The 18,867-nt window shown below is 50.2% G+C and overlaps 8 protein-coding genes across 8 annotated transcripts in view; 5 read left to right on the top strand and 3 right to left on the bottom strand.

Annotated features, from left to right (window-relative positions):
• Positions 1–1,287: 1,287 nt before the first annotated feature.
• BO87DRAFT_434084 (S10 family peptidase) lies at positions 1,288–3,725 on the top strand (the record flags this gene model as incomplete). Its single annotated transcript, XM_025627696.1, has 10 exons — positions 1,288–1,636; positions 1,699–1,803; positions 1,865–1,981; positions 2,038–2,161; positions 2,209–2,224; positions 2,272–2,388; positions 2,453–2,503; positions 2,561–2,714; positions 2,781–2,839; positions 2,902–3,725. 10 exons carry the CDS (start codon positions 1,288–1,290, stop codon positions 3,466–3,468), a joined length of 1,659 nt encoding a protein of 552 aa, XP_025480871.1. The 3' UTR covers positions 3,469–3,725.
• Positions 3,639–5,717, bottom strand: BO87DRAFT_375566 (unc-93 family MFS transporter). Its single transcript, XM_025623076.1, has 4 exons — positions 5,045–5,717; positions 4,380–4,987; positions 4,206–4,301; positions 3,639–4,138 (listed from the first exon to the last, which is right to left on the bottom strand). Exons 1-4 carry the CDS (start codon positions 5,636–5,638, stop codon positions 3,910–3,912), a joined length of 1,527 nt encoding a protein of 508 aa, XP_025480870.1. The 5' UTR covers positions 5,639–5,717; the 3' UTR covers positions 3,639–3,909.
• Positions 5,718–6,655: 938 nt separating this feature from the next.
• On the top strand, positions 6,656–7,902 carry BO87DRAFT_28172 (uncharacterized protein). The gene has a single exon (XM_025618931.1). It carries the CDS (start codon positions 6,940–6,942, stop codon positions 7,714–7,716), a length of 777 nt encoding a protein of 258 aa, XP_025480869.1. The 5' UTR covers positions 6,656–6,939; the 3' UTR covers positions 7,717–7,902.
• BO87DRAFT_375564 (uncharacterized protein) lies at positions 7,878–8,350 on the top strand. The gene has a single exon (XM_025623075.1). The coding sequence runs from the start codon at positions 8,084–8,086 to the stop codon at positions 8,321–8,323; it is 240 nt and encodes a 79-aa protein (XP_025480868.1). The 5' UTR covers positions 7,878–8,083; the 3' UTR covers positions 8,324–8,350.
• A 484-nt stretch (positions 8,351–8,834) lies between these two features.
• BO87DRAFT_375563 (N-acetylglucosamine-6-phosphate deacetylase) lies at positions 8,835–10,814 on the top strand. The gene is made up of 2 exons (XM_025623074.1): positions 8,835–9,407; positions 9,489–10,814. Exons 1-2 carry the CDS (start codon positions 9,033–9,035, stop codon positions 10,386–10,388), a joined length of 1,275 nt encoding a protein of 424 aa, XP_025480867.1. The 5' UTR covers positions 8,835–9,032; the 3' UTR covers positions 10,389–10,814.
• On the bottom strand, positions 10,725–13,208 carry BO87DRAFT_375561 (GMC family oxidoreductase). The gene is made up of 2 exons (XM_025623073.1): positions 12,676–13,208; positions 10,725–12,593 (listed from the first exon to the last, which is right to left on the bottom strand). Exons 1-2 carry the CDS (start codon positions 12,920–12,922, stop codon positions 11,212–11,214), a joined length of 1,629 nt encoding a protein of 542 aa, XP_025480866.1. The 5' UTR covers positions 12,923–13,208; the 3' UTR covers positions 10,725–11,211.
• Positions 13,209–14,521: 1,313 nt separating this feature from the next.
• Positions 14,522–16,138, top strand: BO87DRAFT_458102 (betaine-aldehyde dehydrogenase; the record flags this gene model as incomplete). Its single annotated transcript, XM_025628851.1, has 2 exons — positions 14,522–15,029; positions 15,124–16,138. Exons 1-2 carry the CDS (start codon positions 14,548–14,550, stop codon positions 16,136–16,138), a joined length of 1,497 nt encoding a protein of 498 aa, XP_025480865.1. The 5' UTR covers positions 14,522–14,547.
• Positions 16,139–16,698: 560 nt separating this feature from the next.
• BO87DRAFT_396014 (glucosamine-6-phosphate isomerase) overlaps positions 16,699–18,867 on the bottom strand; it is a gene marked incomplete at both ends in the record, with an annotated part of 2,461 nt that continues 292 nt past the window's right edge. Inside the window, 3 exons of the mRNA XM_025625224.1 lie at positions 16,699–17,553; positions 17,609–17,757; positions 17,864–17,920. Coding sequence (XP_025480864.1) covers positions 16,699–17,553; positions 17,609–17,757; positions 17,864–17,920 — 1,061 coding nt within the window. The remainder of the gene's footprint in view (positions 17,554–17,608; positions 17,758–17,863; positions 17,921–18,867) is intronic.

Raw genomic sequence — 18,867 nt, 5'->3', positions numbered from 1 at the left:
TATTTCTCTCCATACAGTGGAAGCTGACAGCATATGGAGAGGATTATCTGCTAGGATGAAAAAACAAACACCCGCAGATGGGATCAATCAAGATGTTATTGATAGGACGTTGTGGAACAAACCGTACTCATACCCTCAAAAATTGCTCAGTCGCAGCAACTTGAGCGGACCGGCTAATGCACCTGTATACCATCCAGGTATTCAGTCTGTGCTACTAGTTTGTTGTCTCAAGTGGAGATCCAAGATGTGGTCATGAAGTACTACTAGTGGTGGAGAGGAGGTCCCGTGCCATACCAGTCCCGATCAGGCAGGTGCTTTGGGTCAGGCACTTCCCGTCTTGTCTGTCTCTCCCTCCATCATCCTTTCATTTACTCTCTCTCTCTCTTTTCTATCTTCTTTTTCTCATTCCACCTGCCATTGGTTTCAACGATGGCCTGCACATCTTCTCCTGTTTTGTGTCTTTTTCTTGGCCTCTTCCCCCGCATCGGGCACTTGAATCATCCTGTTCAATCCCGGTCCCTGCATCATCTTACTCACAGCCACAGCGTCTGCCATTGTGTAACTAACAAATAGCTCTCCACCATCATCCAATACCTGTCCCGCCAAGGAAGTTGGGCCCCCGATACCACATTGACTGAGTCACAATCCTTTCTCAATAGCCTTTCATTCCGGGCACGGATTCGATCAGTCAGCTGTCACAGTGCCAACTCAACCAGGTCCTGTGAGGCACGGAATCCAAACCAAGACACTAAGTACCAAGGTACAGCACTAGCGAGACAGCGTGTTATCACTATTATTGGCAAATTGACCACGGGATTTCTCATGCAGGGTTCGGCTGCTCCATCCACCCCTCCTCTTCCTACCCAGTAATTCCTTTCCGCCTCGGTTATTGGAGGAGATGCTGAGCTGCTTAACTGACGCCTCACCGATCAGGCCGGAAACGGCGGCGGGATACAACCTCGTTTCCACACAATAGTGTTTGTCTTCTGCAAGCTGCACGGCATTGCTAATTGCCGCCAGCATGTATCTTCTATCCACTGGATATGAATTATTCTCCCCTCACACCATGTGGGCCTGCGACTTTTCTCTCAAACTTTGTCGCTCATGCAACGATGTAGTATATAAAGCCCTGGCTGGGGGTGGCATTCCCCCACCCATCGGTCTTTTGCTGACCCTTCTCCTTGAAGGACTCCTCTAGTGGCTTGCGGTGCATGTATAGAATCAATCTTCGAAGATATTTAACTAGGTATAGCTGTGACTGAGTCTCTCCTTGCATTCAACAACACCATGCGCGGCTCTCAGTTGGTGCTCTTATTGGCCCTGGCTGCACTCAGTTGTGCTACGCCCGAGAATAAACGGTCCTCCACGATGAGAAGGCAGTTACCAAAAGCACCCACTGGCGTCAAATCGATAAAAACTCCGAACAATGTCACCATCAGGTATAAAGAACCAGGAACCGAAGGCGTTTGTGAGACGACGCCCGGAGTCAAATCATATTCCGGATATGTCGATCTTTCGCCAGAATCACATACCTTTTTTTGGTTTTTTGAGTCACGTCGTGATCCCGAGAATGATCCAGCGACTTTGTGGCTGAATGGTGGTCCTGGAAGCGATTCGTTGATTGGGCTTTTCGAAGGTTGGCCAAATATCGAGGCGAAAAGGACAAAAAGCTTGAATACTCTGACGCTTTCACAACAGAGTTGGGTCCGTGTCACATCACTCCAGAGTACGAATCAATCATCAACCAGTACTCCTGGAACGAAGTCACCAATCTCCTTTTCTTGTCCCAGCCCCTCGGCGTGGGTATGAAATCCTGCTGCCTTGATACATCCTGAGTACATTGCTTACGATCTTATCTGCGAAGGGTTCTCTTACAGTGAAACCGAGGCCGGATCCTTGAACCCAATTACTGGTGTCACCGAGAACGCCTCGTTTGCTGGAGTCCAGGGTCGATACCCAGTTATTGATGCCACAATCATCGGTTAGTTGTCTGGTACGACTCTCAGTTAGCATTCTCCTCATGTTCCTACTTTACAGACACAACCGATATCGCTGCACGCGCAACCTGGGAGGTACTTCAAGGCTTCCTCGGTGGCCTGTCACAGCTGGATTCTGAAGTCAAGTCCAAGGAGTTCAATCTCTGGACGGAGAGTTACGGAGGGTGAGTGCAGCTTTCAGATCAGATTGACGTATGCTGACTTGATCAAGACACTATGGACCAGCTGTAGGTTTTCTTCTCTGGATGCACATATATGAAGCTGATGACCAAAGTTCTTCAATCATTTCTACGAGCAAAACTCGAAGATTGCTAACGGGGAAGTGAGTGGAGTCCAACTCAATTTCAACTCTCTCGGGATTATCAATGGCATCATTGATGCCGCCATTCAGGTGTGTAGAAATGCAGCTCGCGCAGAGGCTTTGACGTAAGAAACATCGCTAAAACAATGAATAGGCAAATTACTACCCGGAGTTTGCTGTCAACAATACATATGGAATTAAAGCTGTAAGTTTGTTATCCGCACCACGTGGATTTTATATCAATCTTGCTCATACTTGCTAGCTCAATGACACAGTGTACAACTATATGAAGTTCGCCAACACGATGCCCAATGGATGCCAGGATCAGGTTTCTTTGTGTAAACTGACCAATAGAACCTCGCTAGCTGATTATGCTATATGTACAGAAGCAGCCAACATGTGCAGGGACAATGTTGGTGAGTGGTTTTGCAATTCCCCTGCAGGGATGTATTGATGAAGGGCTTCGCTAATTTGTTGTACAGAAGGGCCTTATTACCAGTTTGGCGGCCGTGGCGTGTATGATATTCGCCACCCCTACAATGTAAGTGACAAGGATAAGGATTGCACTTTCCGAACAGGGACACAGCTAATATGTCTACGTAGGACCCGACCCCGCCGTCCTACTTCGTTGACTACCTCAACAAAGACTCAGTCATGGATGCTATCGGCGTGGACATCAACTACACCGAGTCCAGCAGCGACGTATATTACGCATTCCAGCAGACCGGCGACTTTGTATGGCCGAATTTCATCGAGGACCTCGAAGAGATTCTCCGACTCCCCGTACGCGTGTCCTTGATCTACGGCGATGCTGACTATATCTGTAACTGGTTCGGTGGTCAGGCCATCTCACTCGCAGTGAACTACACCCATGCATCTCAGTTCCGTGCAGCGGGTTACACACCCATGACGGTAGATGGGGTTGAATACGGGGAGACGCGCGAGTATGGCAACTTTTCTTTCACCCGCGTATATCAAGCCGGGCATGAGGTCCCATACTATCAACCGATCGCAGCGTTGCAGATGTTCAACCGTACTTTATTTGGGTGGGATATTGCAGCGGGTACAACTCAGATTTGGCCCGACTATACCACCAACGGCACTGCGCAGGCTACACACACGCAGTCGTTCGTACCACTGTCCACAGCGTCAAGTACCACCGTCGACTAGGATTGCGGGGAAATCTCCTTCTTTGGCATGGCTAATGTTGTGTTATTTATTCCGATACTTGTCCTTAACCTAAAAGAGTGGCACGCAAGCTTTCTTAGTCATGTTTGCCTTCAAGATGATTTATCCTACCACGACGTCGTCCTACAACTTATCAGGTGTTCTTGCAACACTTTGCAGCGACCATAAAAGAGTCATGTCATATTAAGTCCATTACGGTAATTCGTAACTTGCTGTGGCTAACGTAATTGTGCCTCAGCTAGATGTCGTGATACGCTCCAAAACCCAATCTGATCATGGATATCCAGCGAAATAACAGGAAGGAAAATAAAACATAACCAACCACCAAAAAGACAGAGGCTAATGCCTGGCCATCATGGAACTCCAGCAACCTCTTTCCGCTGAAATGGAATGCGTGTATAGTTATATAAGAAAGCTTAGTCATCATTTCACGATAGCCAACTCCGGCTCCTGCTTCTTCTCGGAAGGATGGTCTTCCAGCGGAACACCCACTTCTTGAGCGGTCTCATCCGAAAAGTTGAGGTCCGCTTCGACGTCGGTATGCTCCTTGATCTTCAAGAACACTACGGGCGACGCGATGACAAGACTGCCGGCGAGCAGGCCCCAGCAGGAGGCGAATTCCGTCATGTAAGGGGTTCCCACGGCATCCATACTGCAGCAAAGTATATTTATTAGCTTCTACGCCTAACTTCGTGAGCGAGGGGGCTTCTAGGACTCACCGCCACATGCCAGCTGCACCAGCAGACTGGATGCCTTTGTAGAAGCCGGCGAAGTTGGCCAACTTTCGAGCGTTGTTAGTCAGTGAACCCATGAACCTACACAACCCGTATCAGTCAGTAAAATGCATACAATAAGCGCAGCCGCCAAAAATAAGAGACAACAGCGGCACTAACCAATATGCACAGGTCTGGAAGGCAGCGTCATAGAAACCATAAAACATGTACAAGAACATGGGTCCAACATAGCCGCTGGTCGTCCAGTCGGTATCTGCCTCGACATCCTTCCGGGTGTATGTCTTCTGGAAGGCATAACCACCGCCCCAAACGCCCATTGTGAGGGCAAAAAGGAGTCCAAGACCAAGCTTGGCTCGGACTGGGCGGGTAAGGAACTTCAAGTCGAGGATCTGGCCAAATACAAATGCGCCAATCATTTGCATAAGCCAGTAGAGGAGATTGTTGAGGGCCCGCGTCCGGATGGTGAAAAAAGCACCATTGACACTGTTGAATTGATAGGCAGTAAACCAGTTGCTCCCCAAGAACATGGGAAAGAACAGGATGATGTAGTAGTCGGTCCGAATGGTGTCGTAGAGACCTTTCAATTCGGACTTCCATGTGGGGTTCTTCATCACAATGACATGCGAGCCATCCTTGCGCTTAACATACTTCGAGTCTGAGAGGGCCCAGGCAAGGACAAAGCCAAGCGCCATGAGCACCATGAAGGCGATGTAGGTGCCATCATTCACCTGACCAGCTTCAGAGTGCAGGTTTTGACCCAAAGGTACCTGTATACCAGGGTCAGAAAAGTACTACCATTTGGAGTAAACCACCAAAGGACTCACCAAGCTGCCAATCACACCACCCAGGTTGAAAATCACCCAGAAAATAGCAATGAATTTACCCTTCTCCTTTTCGTTCGGGTAACTCATCATGACCGCACCCTGCGCACACCACAGCAGACCACCGCAGACACCTAGTAGCGCGCCCGCAAAGATCAGGAAGCCGGAGTTCTTGTTATGGTTGTACGACAGAAGGGAAGCCACATAGAGGAAGTAGCCAAAGCCACCAAGTGAGAGAGTCAGGCGGAGACCAATGCGGTTTGCGATGGACCCGGCGAAGAAACCAACTACTGCGAAGGTGCTGTACAGAGCGGTGTTGGAATCGCTGACATCGGTAGGGTCCAGCTGACCACCTCCGCCCAAACCGCTGACTGCATTGAACATGCCCGGGCAGAGGAAACACACGAAGGAGACCAGCAGAAGTTGGGATTCTGGGGAGGCAAAGTATGGCAACGACCAGGGACCGATCTTGATTGGCTTGTACATCCAGGGTTTACCAGTGAGCTGGGTTTCCTGACCGGCCTCTGGATCTGAAGTAAACGCGGGGACTTCCTTCTCATGATGGAGGTCTTCCTGTCCCGTTGTAGTGGAAGCCATTGTCGTTGATGGACAGCTTCAATGCTGTATGGAGATGCCCCAAGAACAATGGCAGATGGGGTGAATTGATTTGCGGCTTTTCGGCAGGTCAGCAGGCGTACTCAAAATGCGCAGGTATGTGCATATGTAGACGGGATCAATGGCATGTATGTGCAGGTATAGACAGTGACAATGTAGAAAGGTGCGTGCAGGGAAACAGACGGGACGAATGGTGGCTGAGGGAAAGATGGAAGAGACACCTAATAACGAAAACAAGATAAAAAGGGGGTAAGAGGAAGAGAAGGAGAAGAAATATAAGAAGTAGATACAACGGAGGAAAGCAAATGGGATGAAGGGTATCACTGTGAGAAGAAAGGACGGAACTACCCCGGAGGAAATGAGAAGGATGACGGAGGAGCCAGCGATCCAAAATATGTAGAAATCTGGTAGCACGCACTGGGGCGGACCCAGAGAACTAAATTTAAAAGGGTTGGACTTATGGCAGTGAAGGAGGAAGAAAAAAAAAAGGCAGGATCAGGCAAGGATGTCTTAGATGATCCGGGGTAAGAATGAAGGGGTGGGCACAGAACCCAGTAAAGGGAAAACAGTGACTGGTCACGGGCGCAGGCAGAAAAAAAAAAGCGTGAAACCCTTGGCCCAAGCTGCAGCTGTGGTAATGATAAATTGGGTGGAAAGAGGAATTAAGGTCGATGGGGGCTCTGGCTTATTTTTATCTCCGGGGGCTCGGATATGAATCGTAACATCCAGCTGATGGGGAATCTCACCAGTCTAAGCCACGAGGAGAGTGCGCCGATGGTGAGGGATCAACTTGGGCAAGGATACCACGGTGGGAGTAGGGAGGATGAGACAACGGTGATAACAGCCATCATCGGGGAGGAGGAAGACACACGACACACAAGAGATAGGCAGGAAAAGGGAGTTAGGTAGCTCCACGATACGAAGAACATCCAGAAGACAAGCAACCGATTCAACGCCAGTGTTGCAACGCACAAAACAAAACCCAATAGAGAATGGGAAAAGTCAATGGGATGACAAGACAAGAAAAGCCGTCGTACCTTATCTCTGGGTCCTCGAGCCGGTGGGCACAGAAGACGCACTAGAAGAACTAGCTTACTCGTTTAGTGAGTGACGGCGTGGTCAGACGGCGAGATAGTCAAGCACCACAACGAATCATCGGTCTCCGACTGACTCTTGCGGGAACCCGATCAGTCGCAGGATGGAGAAGAGAACAATCGACACGATCCACTCGACCCCAAGCGACCCAAAAGTCAAAACGAGATAGAAAACTAAGGGGGGAAAAGATGAGTAAGAGAAATAGAAAATGCGGAGATGCAACTCAAAAAAATAAGGGCGGAGGTAACAGAGAAATATTGACCCAATCAATGGCCAAGGGAATAACAATGAAAACAGACACTGGATGTTTTGAATGTGAAGTAGTAGCCGATCGAAGATCCGACAAGGAAATTAATCAGACTAGCAATGCACCTCCGATGCAAGTTTGCCAAATGACAACCACGAGGCCAAATGGTCGAGACCCCAAGACCAGTCGCGTGTTATCACGGGAGGGGAGGCTTATCTCCAGGGGTTGGGTTGGATGTGAATGGAGCAAAGCAATCGCAGTGATAGCACAGAACAAGCTAGGGAGAAGAGAAACTGTTGTGCAGGGGAGAAAAAAGAAAGAAAGAAGAATTGAAAGGACGGACGGACCTTTCTCACTGATAATCCATCGACTGGATGTCAGTTGGATAGGATCGATAATCCGGTTTAACTCATCCGTCATCGGATCCATAGTTAATAGGGTTGGTGGTGAAGAACGAAAGAGAGAGACGGAGAGCGCGCGGGCAAGGCCGATGGAGCAGACGAGTTGCTGCAACCAAACAAACCCAGAGTCAGCGGAGTCAGCCTCAAGGTGGTTAATCTGGCCATGGAGCCATCCTGATTCACCCGGCGGAGCTGCAAAGGCAACGGTGACATCGCTCCTTCGAAGCTTAGCCGAATGCGGGGAGACGATTCGGCTCATTTGCTGGTACGGTCGTCGTGAGGTAGCATCCAAGAACCCAAATCCCTCCTCTTTTTGACCCTCTTTTTCTCTCCCGCTCCGCTAAACCTGCGCTGGTGGCTTTCGCTACCGATGAGGGTTTTCTTGGGTCTTCCCCGCCCAGTGGAGTCGGACCGGACCCAGTAACCGAACCCAGTGACCCATTGGATAAGAAGAAGCACAGTGAAAAGAAGGAGGAAGAAAAAAAAAAACCAAATTAACCACAAGGAGCGGGAGGATGTGAAAGGATGGCCAGGGAAATAGACAAGAAAGAGAGAGGTGGAAGTGAAAGAATCCTAGGGAATTGGAGAAGGGAGAGAGAGAGAGAGAGAGAGAGTAAATAGGAGTGTTTACTAGAAGAAAGAGAAGCTTGAAAGGTCCGAGAATGGAAATGGAATTGGGAAGGAATGAATGAATGCATGCAGACAAACAGCAACACTTTTCCTTCCTGTTTGGGGTCTGCTATTCAAGTATCCGAAAAAGGCAAGTACCCTGAGTCACGTGGATATGTATCAATTCAGACGTTGTTTAGTATCTCTGCCGTATTGCCGTATTGTTTGTACGGTTTGTATGGTTTCACTATCCACTCTGTAAGATACGGGGGGTTGTTCGTGTCGGTATTGATTATGACGAGACAGACGAGATAGGGAGCTCAATACTATGCAACATGACCTCACCACATACATACTCCAGTAATTTTGCCTATCAAATTGTGTACGTAGTTCTCCCCGAATCAATTCGCTTCGTTTGGACTGCTTCCTCGTCTAAATAGACTAGTTCATTAAGTCTATAGTCACTTGCTCCATCGGCTATCTCCCTCAAGAGCCCACTCCGGAGTAACTCCTTACTGCCAACCATGGACGGATCCCCGGGAAAAATGTCACCTCGTCGTCCGCCTCTAATCTTACGCCTTTACTACTATATTCATCTCCCTACACATCGACGTCACATTCCGGCCCCATCACGCTCCCCAAACCATGGGAATGGCAACGTCAATTACCCCAAGCCGTTTTTCCCGAGGCCAACCGCACAATCATCATGGCGATCGAGCTTGTTGTCCACGTTGCCTGCCCCTGCCTTTGCCCCATCCAAGTTCCTGGTTCAATGTCACCATGTACTTTGTAGTATTCCCTCCACGTCTTCTCATTCATTCATAATGTCCTACCAATTTCCCTCCTACCCCGCAACAATTTCCTCTTCCTCTCGTCCCGTCTCATCCCCTATCTCCTCTTAGTAGTTCGGACAGCCCATCCCTCCGTCCCATCCGTCAGTCTATTCTCCCCTCCCCCCTCACATCATCGACTGACTCCCCCAAGTCTGGTTGTGAGCGCGGCGCGGCTTGAAGTAATACCCAACATGCCTGGCAAAACATCCACCTCCCTGCCCCGCATCACCAAGTTCACCAACTGCCGTATCGTCAAGGGACTTGACCTCGTCGAGCAAGACGTATGGATTGATTCAATCTCTGGGAAGATTCTCAAGGATCAGGAAGCCTTCTATGGGTTACATCTCTCCCCCGATAAGGTCATCGACCTAGGCGGCCGCATCTTGGCTCCCGGCCTTATCGATGTACAGTTGAATGGTGCTCAGGGCTTCGACTTCTCCGTTCCCCAGGCCTCAAAAGAACTATACGATGAAGGTCTGCGGGCCGTTAACAAAGGTCTTGCCAGGACGGGAGTGACTTCATACCTCCCGACGGTAGTCAGTTCTACCCCCGAAGTTTACTGGCAGGTATGTCTCAATTACCCCCACACCTCCGGAATACCAGTAAACCGAAAATAAGCGGCAAAAGAGGCTCATACTTGAACGCAGGTACTTCCATCGCTAGGGGCATCTGGAGAGAGCCATCGCGCCGCAGATGGCGCGGAGTCGCTAGGCGCTCATGTCGAAGGTCCATTCATCAGCCCTGGTCGTAATGGCGTGCATAAGACAGAAGTTCTTCGTGCAGCAACATGCTTCGAAGATGTCATCGCTTGCTATGGCAAAGACAACCTCACCGGCCCATTCAAATCAGTGCGCATGATCACAGCAGCTCCTGAGGTTGGAGACATGCTGCCGAACATTCCCTCCCTCACATCAGAGGACATCATCTACTCCATTGGCCACTCGGACGCAACGTACGAGCAAGCCCTCACCGCCACCCAGCAAGGCGCCACCATGATCACGCATCTTTTCAACGCAATGCGCCCCTTCTATCACCGGAACCCCGGTATCTTCGGCCTCCTCGGGCAGAATGAATGCCCGCGACCATTCTACGGCGTCATCGCCGACGGCATTCACCTGCATCCCACCTCAATCCGCATTGCCTACAACGCCCACCCCGAAGGCCTCATCCTCGTCACTGACGCCATGAAGCTATGCGGTCTCCCCGACGGTATCTACGACTGGACCAATGGCGAGCGCATCATCAAGAACGGCGCCCGGCTGACCCTCGAGGGCTCGGACAGAATCGCCGGCAGCTCAGCCACCCTCATTGAGTGCGTCAACAATTTCCGTCGCTGGTCAGGCGCCTCCACGGCCGAGGCGCTCAACGCGGCTTCCGCCACCCCCGCACGCCTTTTGGGTTTACAGGGCGTCAAGGGGTCCCTGGAGAGTGGCGCGGATGCGGACTTGCTTGTGCTGGATGATGAGGAGGACCCCTTCTCGGGCCCCACCTTGACTGTGAGACAAGTCTGGAAGCGCGGAGTCAAGATCTATGATACCGGCAAATAATATGCAGTGAGTGCCTTTTGACTTGCGCACATGCTGTCTGAACGAGTTATGCGCTGCAGAAATTGTTTGGTTATTACTCATTCATGCGTTACGCTCGAATTTCGATCTCTCTAGCAGGCTTGGGAGTTTTGGTTTGGATTATGCTGCTCGTTCCTTCTTGGCTCGCGTCGGTTTAGAGACTTGCATGGAGTGGGCTCTCGTGGGCTCTGTTCATTACCTTTCTTTTTGTACTTGGGTCATTTAAAAAACCGGGATAAAGTAGAGCTCCCACATGGATAGTAAATAGAATGTCAATGATAGATACAGGCCACTTCGGTTCATTTATGAGGATCTATCTTGTTTCTACATTGGTGTACTAGGCATATTTGGAATAAACTCTATTTCTATTCATTTCAATATGTCTGGTGCTTCCTGCGCAACATGCCAGCGTTATATAAAACAAGCAGATCGTGACTTGGGATGAATGACAACCCAGATCACACTGTACATAGGATAATGGTACTGCAACAGCAACCAAAACATCCAAAAAGACAAGCCAGGATTTCAAACAAAGGACAGATAACTGTATATCCATGAACCTTCCCCTGATCTGGCGATTCTTCTTCACTTTAAAATCATCAATCATAAATCATGTAAGGCAAGCCGACTCCATCGCATATGCATGCATCTGTCGATCGAAGCTAACGCCCTCACTTGGAGACTACACATGCAAAGAAAAAATCTCAATCGCTTGGGTCATGCATGCGCCGTTCCATAATCAACTCCCTGCACTTTATTTTTATTTTCTTTTTGATTTTGCGGTTTGGATGAAATGGCCATGCGCTTACAGACGGGGCTGCTCGCGCTTCCATCCGGCCTCTTCGGCGATGAGCTCCGCAGCACGCTCACCAATGGCCAACACAGTCAACATGGGGTTGATAGTGGGCATCTCAGGGAAGACACCGGCATCGGCGATACGAACGTTCTTCAGGCCACGGACCTTCAGCTTGGGGTCGACGACGGCCATGGGGTCGCGAGTCAAGTTACCCATCTTGGTAGTACCAGCGGGGTGGTAGACGGTGTGGGCAACACGACGACCATACTCGGAGAGCTCCTCGTCGGTCTGCACGTTGGGGCCGGGGGCAACCTCACGCTTGATCCAATCCTTGAAGGGCGACTGCTTGGCAACCTCACGAGCCGCCTTGAGACCAGCCACGATGGTAGCGGCATCATAGCCCTCGGGGTCAGTGAAGTAACGGAAGTCCAGGGCCGGCTTGACGCTGGGGTCGGCCGAGGTCAGGTAGATACGACCGCGGGAGCGAGGACGAGGGATGTTGGGGGTCATGCAGAAGGCATCGACCGGAGTGTCGTAACCCAGACGCTCGGTGTTCAAGCAGAAGGGGATCTGGTAGCAGTGCATCATGATGTCGGCAGCACGGCCGTCGAAGCCATTGGCGTTGGGCAGCTCACGACGCAGGAAGATACCAGCGTCAGAGTCCATGGTGGTCTGGTTGGGGGGAACGGGGCGGTTGAGCTCCCAGATGATGATACTCTCGGGGTGGTCGAGGAGGTTCTCACCCACACCGGGGATATCCTTCACGACGGGAATTCCCAGGCCAGACAGCTGCTCGCGAGGTCCCAGGCCAGACAGCATCATCAGGCGGGGGGTGTCAACGGCACCAGCGCACAGGATGGTCTCCTTCTTGGCGCGCAGGGTGTGCTTGGCGCCCGACTGCAGGGTCACATCAACACCGGTCACAGAGTCTCCGTCAACATTGACGCGGGAAACCCAGGCATTGGTGAGGATAGTCAGGTTAGGACGCTTCTCCTCGCCACGAAGGATGGGGTGGATATAAGCGACACTGGCGCTGCTGCGACGACCGTCATCGGGGTTGTAAGAGACGGAGAAAAAACCGACACCCTCGGTCAGTTCACCCTTGGAGCGAATCTCCTTGTTGAAGTCTTCGATAACGGGGATGTTCATGGCGGATGAGCAAGCCTGAACCCAGTCCTTGCACAGCTGGTTGCGGTGACGGTTGTGGACGGGCTGAACGGTGTTGCGCAGGTTGTCCAGAACGCGAGTGAAGGTCTCGAAAGACCAGCCAGTGCAGCCGGCCTGCTCCCATCTCTTGCAGTCGTATTCGAAGGGACGGAAAGAGATCAGGGTGTTGTGGCTGGAGCAACCGCCCAGAACCTTCGCGCGGGAGTGACGGATGTAGCTGTTACCTGTAGAGTAGAATAGGGCATGAGAAGGATGATCTGCGATTGATGGTTGTTCGGATGCAAGGAGAGGGGTTTCACAACATACCCATGGGCTGTTCAACGGTGGGGTAGTCGTAGTCCAACTCGCCGCCAAGCAGGTTGAGCCACTCCTTCAGCTTGAGCACGCGATCATCCATGAAGTCGCTGGGGCCACCCTCGATGATGAGGATGCGCTTGTTGGGCAGGTATTCAGCCAGACGACTGGCGATGACACAGCCAGCTGTGCCACCTCCGACGATGACATAGTCGTAGCTGTTGACATCGCTAGCGGGGAATTCGTTTGTGGTGGCCATTTTGAAAGATGAAGATAAGGGGATGTAAATTACTTTGATGCAGGGGAGATCAGAAAAAGAGAGGAGATTATGGGAGAAGAGGGGAAGAGGGATAAGAGATAAGGATGAGGAGAAGAAGAGGGACGCGCGATGGAGAGAGGAAAAAGAAGTAGTAAAAAGAGGGAAAGAGAAGTTGGGAAAGATGAGATTGGGGATTTTTAAATTTTGCAGGACAAGCAAGAGATGCGGTGGTTTCTGAGGCTGAACCGTCAGGCCATCCAATCCATCCATTCATCCATTCACTTCCCTATCTTTCTGGATTCCTTATGCTGTTTGACCTCGTCTTGTTCCTTTCTCACTCGTTTTTCTCACCATTCTTTCCCTTTTCTGCCGGGTGGGTCTTCTTCTAAACCCATTCCGGAGAGAAACAGGACCCACACCTTTACTCCACCGCATCTTTTTTTCAATCAATCTTGGCTTCTGAGTGGTGGACCAGAGATTTGGTGGGTCTATTAGTCAAAGCCAAGACTCACGGCAAAGGCGGAACAAAGTTCTTAACCAAAAGTTTTTATCTTTGGTCAGTTTCATGATGCGTAAGCGCTTTGGCATGCCAAAACTGTTACGTGATCTACTAATCCCCCGAATTGTTACTCAATCTTCCCCAAGATTTAGCCAGGTGTTCATCAGATGACCCGGTCTTGTACTACGTCTTAGTATAGAAGGATACATCTAGGTATGGGGGAACAAGAGGTAGGACCGCAGAATCAGCGGAACAGCAAGTTGCCACGGTGAAGTTCCGAAGTCTGCCCGTCGTGGATGGTAACCGGGCGGGCACTCCACACGAGATCCAAACACTAGGACACGCCACGATCCCGCCTACTAGTTGGGCGCTAACCAACGGTTATTTCCATCGGAGATGCAGGGCCGAAGCGAATCCCGGGATCGAATTGCCTGCTTTGGTGCAAAAGTTGGAACAAGTTGAGGGGAGGAAAGCAGCGATAGGGAGAGAGGGAGAGGGAAAGGGAGAGAAAAAGGCTGGGCCTGTATACAGATACCGCATTGAGCCATAGCTTACTGAGTACTCAACTTATATCACCTGCCAGTAAGTATCTAATAGATCTCCTACCTGGATTTTCATAAACAGAAACCCATCCCGGCGACCTACTGTGGAAGAGGTCCTCTTATCAATCCAAGAGATTCGCCAGACTTCTGTAGTTCAGACTAAGTAGTAAGTATTTATCTCCCCAAATCTACCAAGTTAAATCAAGAAGATAAAGCCGAGGTGGGAAAATAATGATGAATAAAAGTAAAAAGGAAAAAGAAAAGAAAAAGGATCGCCGCCTGCCGGATTACATCATCGGACATTCCAGCAAATCATCGGGTTGGCGGTGTAGCCATGAAGTACTGTTTTCGGCTTAGGCGCTTCGCCGAGGTACCTGATCTGTACATTAATGCTTCTCTTACTTTCTAATACTTTTTGAAAACATCTCTTTTTTTCCCCTCCCCTCACTTTTATCATATCTATCTCTATCCCCTCTGAACCTTTTTTGACTCCCCGTTCTTTTCCATTCAGTGGTTCTACAGTCCACTTCATTGACTCTCTTTTCTCCTCCCCTCTCTATCATCTCTCGCACACCCTTCCAACCATGTCCCTCCCGTTCCCTACGCGCCAACTCTACTATGATGGCAAGGTCCAGCCCGCCACTTCCGGCAAGACTTTCCAAACCATCAACCCTTCCAACGCTACCCCACTGGCCGATATTCAAGTCGCCGCTCACGCCGATGTAGACTCGGCCATCGCCGCTGCCGACCGGGCATTCCCATCCTGGTCTCAAACTCCTGCTATCGCTCGTGCCCGCATCCTCCAGAAAGCCGCTGCCCTTCTGCGTGAGCGCAATGATGAAATTGCTCGTTTTGAAACTCTCGATTCCGGAAAGGCTTACACGGAGACGAGTACCGTGGATGTGGTCACTGGTGCCGATGTCCTGGAGTACTATGCGAACTTGGTTGGTGGCGGTGGTCTGAATGGCGAGACCACCCAGTTGAGGGAAGATGCTTGGGTATACACAAAGAAGGCCCCGTTGGGTGTCTGCGCGGGTATCGGCGCATGGAATTACCCTATCCAAATGTAAGAACAACTTCCTTTCCTTCTGAATCTTGATAGAACCCTTTTCCAATCAGGTTTTCGAGTGTTCAATGGGATTCTGACAAACCATATACAGTGCGCTGTGGAAATCCGCTCCATGCTTGGCTGCTGGAAACACCATGGTCTACAAACCGAGTGAATTCACCCCGCTCCACGCTCAGACGTTGGCCCAGATCTACACGGAAGCTGGTCTTCCCGCAGGTGTCTTCAACGTTGTGTATGGTGCAGGCGACGTGGGCGCCTACCTGACTGCTCACCCCACGATTGCCAAGGTTTCTTTCACAGGCCAGGTGTCCACCGGAATGAAAGTCGCTGGTTCTGCTGCCGGCAACATGAAATACGTGACCATGGAGCTTGGAGGCAAGAGCCCCCTCATTGTTCTTCCTGACGCCGAATTGGATAATGCCGTGGATGGTGCGATGATGGCCAACTTTTATAGCACTGGCCAGGTCTGTACCAACGGCACTCGCGTTTTTGTTCCCTCGAGCATGAAGGCTGCTTTCGAAAAGCGCCTCCTGGAGAAGATGCAGTACATCCGCCCCGGACCTCTGTTTGATGAGGCCACCAACATGGGGCCCCTGAGCTCAGGCATCCACATGGAGAAGGTGGCCTCCTACATCCGTCACGGAATCGAGACGGACAAGGCCACCCTTCTGTATGGTGGGTTGGGCAAGCCGCAAGTTCCCAAGGACTTGGAGAGCGGATACTGGGTCCGACCCACTGTCTTTACTGACTGCACGGATGACATGCGCATCGTCAAGGAGGAGATTTTTGGTCCTGTCATGTCTATTCTCTCCTACGAGACTGTCGAGGAGGCGGTGAAGCGGGCAAACACCACCGAGCTGGGCCTGGCTGCGGGTGTCTTCACCAAGGACCTTAACCTGGCCCACCGTGTCATCGATCAACTGCAGGCTGGTATCACCTGGATCAACAGCTGGGGCGAGAGTCCGGCCGAGATGGCTGTCGGAGGCTGGAAGAACAGCGGTGTGGGTGTTGAAAACGGTCGTCGCGGCATTGAGGCCTGGGTGAGGAACAAGAGCACCCTGGTGGACATGAACGGCTCCGTCGCCACCGTTTTTGCTAAACTGTAAATGAAGTATGTTTAATGACCCGTCTATATATATATGTCTGGATGTCTATAGGAAAAGATGAATAAGAAGTACATATATCTATCGAACAGAGCTGGGAATGTTACTATGCGAATAGTCAGTGTGCTGGTTGTATTCGCATACTAGTAGTACCAGTATCACTTACTGACTAGTATCTTTTCGTAACCCCCACTTTGTAACGGGACGATACCCCTAACGATCAGACAACATACCGATGTATATATAACATGTCATTCATTTGTCTTTTTTGTACAGTCTCGGCCAATCTATGTTCGTTCAGCAATTAAAACGCCATGTAAATCCATCTAGTATTTTTCCGGGCACAAGAATTTCCCAATGCATGACCGCAAAGAGACAGCACGTCTAGCTATCAATTTCGCGAGATGGATGCCAACCGAAAGAATAAACAAAATGAGTCTCAAGCAAATGACTCGCGCAATCTACGATTCAATCTTATCCACCCCTGGCCACCATCTACCAACATTCCCAAGCCGGTCGAATACTGCCCTCGGAGTAGAATCTCTCACGACCTTTCCCCCCCTTCAATGCGATGCAACCCGTGATCCCATGTGATCAAAGAACATGTCTCCCTTCAGAGTCGTATCCAGCCCTCCAATCGCCGAGTCCACCATACGTGAAGACATGCTGTCCGGTGTGAGTTCCTCATCCTCTACCGATGTGTTGAGTTCTGTGTTGATTCGGAGGTCCTTGGGTGCTTTCTGAGGAGGGATGTGCGACGGCTGAAGTTTTCCGACACCCACTGGGGCAGGAACGTATGTCCTGGGTCTGTAGACAAGAGGTGGACCCTGAGTACGTGCATCTGTGCCGGATTGTTCGATTGATTCGAAATAGCGGACAGTCTTGACCTTCAGCTCCAGAGTTGCATCTCGGTCGCAGACAATCAGCGCATATGGGTGTAGCTGCAGCGCCGAGAGTGTCCACATGTGGTTGATGCCGCCTTCCAGGCCTTTCTCCACAGCAAGAGCCTTGTGAGCACCGGTAGCCACGATGACAACTTCGCGAGCATCCATGATAGTCTGAATACCCACGGTAAGTGACCTCCGCGGCACCAAGTCCAAGTCATTGCCAAAGAACCGCGAGTTAGCCAAGATTGTGTCATATGCCAGGGTCTTGACACGAGTACGACTGCTCAAAGAGGAGCCTGGTTCGTTGAAAGCGATATGCCCGTCTGGACCCACACCACCCAGGAAGAGCTCAATACCGCCATAGCGAGCAATTCGCGCCTCAAAGGACGAACACTCAGCCGCGAGATCGGGTGCGTTTCCGTCGAGTATATTGATATTCTGGGGCGGAATATCCACGTGGGAGAAGAAGTGTTTGTACATAAAGCTGTGGTAGGACTCCGGATGGTCACGAGGCAGTCCAACATATTCGTCCTACTTTGGTTTAGCAAATTAAACCCTGCTTGAATAAGGGGCTCCGAAGTCTTACCATATTGAATGTTACGACATTTTTGAACGAGATATCACCGTCCCTGTGCCGGCGCACCAGAGTTTTATAGATTATCTCAGGGCTACTACCGGTCGGGAGCCCCAGCACAAAGGGGCGGTCTTCACTGGGCTTAAATGACTTTATGCGACCTAGAACAACACCGTTAGCAAGTGGACGGATATGGCAGAGAAATTAAATGTTTTGTAGAAGCATGAAGAATACGATAAAAACACGATGGGTCTCTGGAAGACATACTGATGATGTAATCTGCAATGTATTCTGAAGCTTCAAGGCTAGTCTCCCTAATAATTACTCTCCTAAAGAAGGACATTAGTTTTAATCAATGTAGAAAAGGCGCTTATCGGGGACGGATGTCATACATGATGGAAGAAATCCGAAGATGGGAATACTACTACGTCACTGATAAGGATGGAGGGGCGATAACAATGAAGGGTGTCACAAAAGCGAGGACAAAGAAATGGAATGTAAAATGGGCAATAGATGTGTGATGAGAATATATGAATGAGGATGAAGAAGGTCAAAGGTAAGAAGATGAGAAGAAGGAGAAGGAGGACTGAAAGGGGAGAGGTGGTAGAGAAGTGGTTGGAGGGAAATGGATATTTTCTGAGGGATGCAAAGAGGAAAAGAAGAAGAAGAATGAGGCAGGGTACCGTTGGGAGGTTAATAATGATTGTTAGACCGGCAACTCCATCCCAACCATGGCTCTGTTACAGTACAAGTTCCCATTCTATCCGGTAGGTCTGGATCGATCGACCATGTGGAGTGTGACAGAATGATACATGGACTTGCTGGACCTTCCCTCAGACCGTGTCATAGTCGGGTACTACTCCTCCTACTAGTACTACTAGTAGACTTTCAAAGTGAGATCTACATCGAGTCAACGCCGAGATCACCATAAAGGTAGGTGATGACGACGACCTCGCCGCTATGATACACCCAAAGAGTACATTTTGAGTGAGGGAAAGGGTTTTTCTTTGCTCATGAAATTGCGTGGGCCGAAAATTGTTCACCCCAGTGTATATTCCCAGGTATCAGGTTGGTAGGCAAGTAGCTGTCCGATGACGCAGCACTTTCCAGTACTGGTAATTTCATCATTTTATCTTATTTTATCGATATGTCATTAGTAGTACTTACTTACTATGACTCCTATGAGGCTGCCAATCAGAGTACTGCATTAGCATCAAGGCAGCTGCAAAAGAACCTGAACGGGTTAGCCGAGAGACAGGGAGGTAAAAAAA

This window comes from Aspergillus neoniger, assembly GCF_003184625.1.
Source record: "Aspergillus neoniger CBS 115656 unplaced genomic scaffold BO87scaffold_12, whole genome shotgun sequence".
NCBI lineage: Eukaryota > Fungi > Ascomycota > Eurotiomycetes > Eurotiales > Aspergillaceae > Aspergillus > Aspergillus neoniger.
This window is presented reverse-complemented; position numbering and strand designations above follow the sequence as displayed.